The following is a 3,553-nucleotide window of genomic DNA, read 5'->3' as shown; positions in this document are numbered from 1 at the left end:
GTTTTTAGAATTTCAAAAGCCAAGAGCAGACCTTTTATGAGTGTGTCTATATTAGATTAAAATTTGTAAGTTGTCAACTTGCAATTACATTGGTATGATATGGCAACTAGACATCTTTAGCTAGATTGATTTTAGGTGAATGGCCAGTGAAACTAGAATTCAATTAACACATTTTAGGTGAGTGTTATAATTCTTTTATGTTCATTCATCTTTATCCTTATCAATGAATTGAAGAGGAAAAAAACAGAGGTCATTTCTTAATTTCGTCAGTTATCCACTATAATACATGGACATGATCTCCCAACTATGCAAAAGGCAGAAAGTTAAAAGTTCCAAACTATTCAAACATATTGCTAACTCAAAAGAAAAACGAAAAACGAAAAAAGAAAAAAGAAAAAAGAAAAAAGAAAAAAGAAAAAAGAAAAAGAAAAGGGAAAAAAGAACAGATTAATTGTCCTTCCACAACAATTATTTTGAAGAACAAAGTTGGGAGTTGGCAATATGAACCAAACATACCCAAAAAAAGGCAAAGATTTGTCAATCTTTGGATTTGTAGAGAGAATAATATCTCTTGAAAGCTCTTGGCAAGTACACAGGCAATAAGAACCCAAACAGATTGAAGCTCCAAAGCGCCATGTTGGCTACAGCAAGGGCTCTTCCGACCAACAGCCGCCGCACCGAGCCGCTGTACTCCTTATCTTCCTTTGTGAACTCGTCCCGCAGCCACTCCGCGAGGGTGAAGATCCTTCTCGAGTTGTAGAAAACGGGCACAAACACACGGATTGGCGTCGAGAATCTGTCTTTCCCCGCCACGCCTTCCATGAAAACCTATCAATAACATTTATACAAAGAGTCAACATAGCATGGCATAATCTTATTTCTTTCCGAATTTATATTGATTGATTTGTTATAAAAACGTCAAATACGTTTGAACGATTTTTCATACACTTTATTAAAACAAATTCATTATATACATAGAGGAAAAGAATTGAGGCAATTATATATGTATGTATATACAAGAATTACATATATTATAAATATTTACTATGAAACCTAAGCTTAAACTAAATTAAACAAATGAAGGGGGAAATAGGAATTTAATGTATAAAATAATCATTATTATTGAAAGAAACTAAGTAATAGTAATCTATCAACGTTATAATTTTTGTACAAAGAAATTGTAACGTTAATTACCATGACCTATTAGCCAGTTTAATAATAAATTCCATACTAAATATAAGGAGTGAAACAATGCATCTCTACATCCACAAAAGAGAGAGAAGAAACTGCAAATAGATTATAATAATGTTTAAAAGTTAATTATAATAATACAAATACTTGATTAACTTTTTTTAAAAAATAGACCATTCTTTTTTTGGAATTTGAACCTCAACTTTGTAAAAAAGAGTAGATGCTAATTGCTACGCCATACTTTGTTTTTATTTGTTTTGGTATGAGTTCATGGACAATGATTAGATGTAATCCATTCATACAACTTTTTCTTTTTTAAATAGTAGAAAAAAAGTAATTCTTTTAAAGCGATATATCATTATTGAGTGCAATTTTAGATTAATGTAATCTAATATCTAAGTTGAGGTTGGACCCAAGTTTTTTCTTTTAAATTATTAAAAAATATCAATTAATACCATAAACTTTGGGAATTGTATTAATTAAAATCATAAACTAACAATTATATCCATCTAAACCACTTGAACTTTGAGATTTGTGTTAATTTAAACCCCAAATTTTATGCTTATATCCATTTAAATATTGAATTTTCATAAATGTATTAATTTAAACCCTAAACTTTCATAAATATATCAATTTAAACCCTGAATTCATAAATGTATCCAAATAAAACACAAGCGAAGGTTAAGTTAATATAATTATGAAAGTTCAGGGTTTAAATTGATACACATATAAAAATTCGATATTTAAATTGATAAGATTATTAATTTTGGATTTAAATTGATACAATAACCAAAGTTACCATCTAGATAATTAGTTTAACCAATCAGATTTCTATGGCATGTTCGAGACATAATGGTTTCTATCATATTCTTAATCACTTGTCACTTTTAATCATACATTTCATTCTTCAAAATTAATCTTTTAAATACAATTTGCATATCATCTAAAATTAATTTCGAATTTCGAATGATTTAAACACATGTCTTATACAAAAGTGATTTTTAATATCATCCAAACATGTCTTTCATTTTATTGAAAAAATAACTAAATCATTTAAGAGAACATGGCTAGCACTAATCCATACTCTATTTTTTAACACTCAAAGGAAAAAAAAAAACCATTTTTCTAAAAAAAACAAAATCTTTCATAGCAGTTTTTTACTTGATAGCCATAGTCTACCGAAAAATCGATCATTCGATCCTTCTGCATCCTATCAAATTGTTCGATTATGAATAAAATTTATTCTTTTTTTTCTTCTTTTAAAATATTTTAATAATTTGTTATGTGAGTAGCGGGAAGGGATGCACAAACATCTGCACCAAATATTTTTCAAAAACATAACCAGACTAAAAACACACCATCTTTATACTTATTAATACCAAAATTCATCCCCAAATCTTCCTGATCAAAACCATGCCTAACCTAAAATCCATAATCATGTCACCCATACCTTTCCTAAAATTAATGAAAAAAAGAATCCCCACCCATCTCTTGGAAAATTATTATTAATTCTAGCTTCAAAAATCTGCAATCCCCTCATAGTTAATATAAATTGAAAAAAATATACAAAATCGTTTTTTTATAAAGGAAAATATAATTTAAAGCAGTTGAAGGGTAAAAAAGGAACCTGGCTAGCGAGAAGAAAAACGTGTGGAGAAGCGGCTTTAATGCCTTCTTTATCTTCTTCAAAAAACCCTTCAAGAATATAAGCTATAGGTAGAAACAGCCCCACCACGGCGGCGAAGAACACATAAAGGCGGAGCATTTTATTCTCCGGGCTAAACACCGTCGGCTCTCCGGCGTCGCCCAGCGTCGGAAACGCCACTCTAGAAATGAAATACATATACATCATTGAAAACACCACAAACGCCAAATCTTCAGCGCAAACCATCCCACTGGCCGAAAATATAATCACCACCGCCAGCGCATTCAGTTGCCGGAAACTCAAAAACGCCGCCGCCTTCCTCCGCCCAACGCCGCCGCTGGGTAATTTGATTCCTTGCTGTTGAGTCTTTGAGTCCCATGCTTCTTTGTGGAGGCTTTCTTGTTCCTTTGGGAGGCTTATGTCACTGCATGTAGGGCCCACCCCACCGGACATTTTTCTTTTCTTTTTTTTTTTTTTTCAGAGAAGAGAACTGAGGAAGTGAGGAAGGGAAATGGAGATGGGAGTTTAAGGAGTGGTGGGAAAAGTGGGCACGTGGCAGACTGTGAGGGATCGATGGATGACAGTATGTACGTGGCGGATTCTGGTTGGTTATAGGGAACACGTGTGGAACTTTGCGTCTTTTGTAACGTGAAAATTGGATCTTAGCCATACGAAACTAAGGTGGGGCCGGATTATTTGGGCCTCACCTTCAATTTT

General features: G+C 32.5%; 1 protein-coding gene across 1 annotated transcript; it reads right to left on the bottom strand.

Moving 5' to 3' along the window:
* Window positions 1–228: 228 nt before the first annotated feature.
* LOC120092829 (uncharacterized) lies at window positions 229–3,341 on the bottom strand. The gene is made up of 2 exons (XM_039051053.2): window positions 2,819–3,341; window positions 229–828 (listed from the first exon to the last, which is right to left on the bottom strand). The coding sequence occupies exons 1-2, from the start codon at window positions 3,287–3,289 to the stop codon at window positions 538–540; spliced, it is 762 nt and encodes a 253-aa protein (XP_038906981.1). The 5' UTR covers window positions 3,290–3,341; the 3' UTR covers window positions 229–537.
* Between the last annotated feature and the right edge of the window lie 212 nt (window positions 3,342–3,553).

Source organism: Benincasa hispida, chromosome 12 (genome assembly GCF_027475165.1).
Source record: "Benincasa hispida cultivar pf3 chromosome 12, pf3_genome.v1.1, whole genome shotgun sequence".
NCBI classification, from domain to species: domain Eukaryota; kingdom Viridiplantae; phylum Streptophyta; class Magnoliopsida; order Cucurbitales; family Cucurbitaceae; genus Benincasa; species Benincasa hispida.
This window is presented reverse-complemented; position numbering and strand designations above follow the sequence as displayed.

Coding starts and splice junctions, on each gene's coding strand:
- LOC120092829 (XM_039051053.2), bottom strand. CDS start 3,289: ATGTCCGGTGGGGTGGGCCCTACATGCAGTGACATAAGCCTCCCAAAG. Junction 829..2,818: donor TTTTTCTTCTCGCTAGCCAG/GTTCCTTTTTTA, acceptor TGTTATTGATAG/GTTTTCATGGAAGGCGTGGC.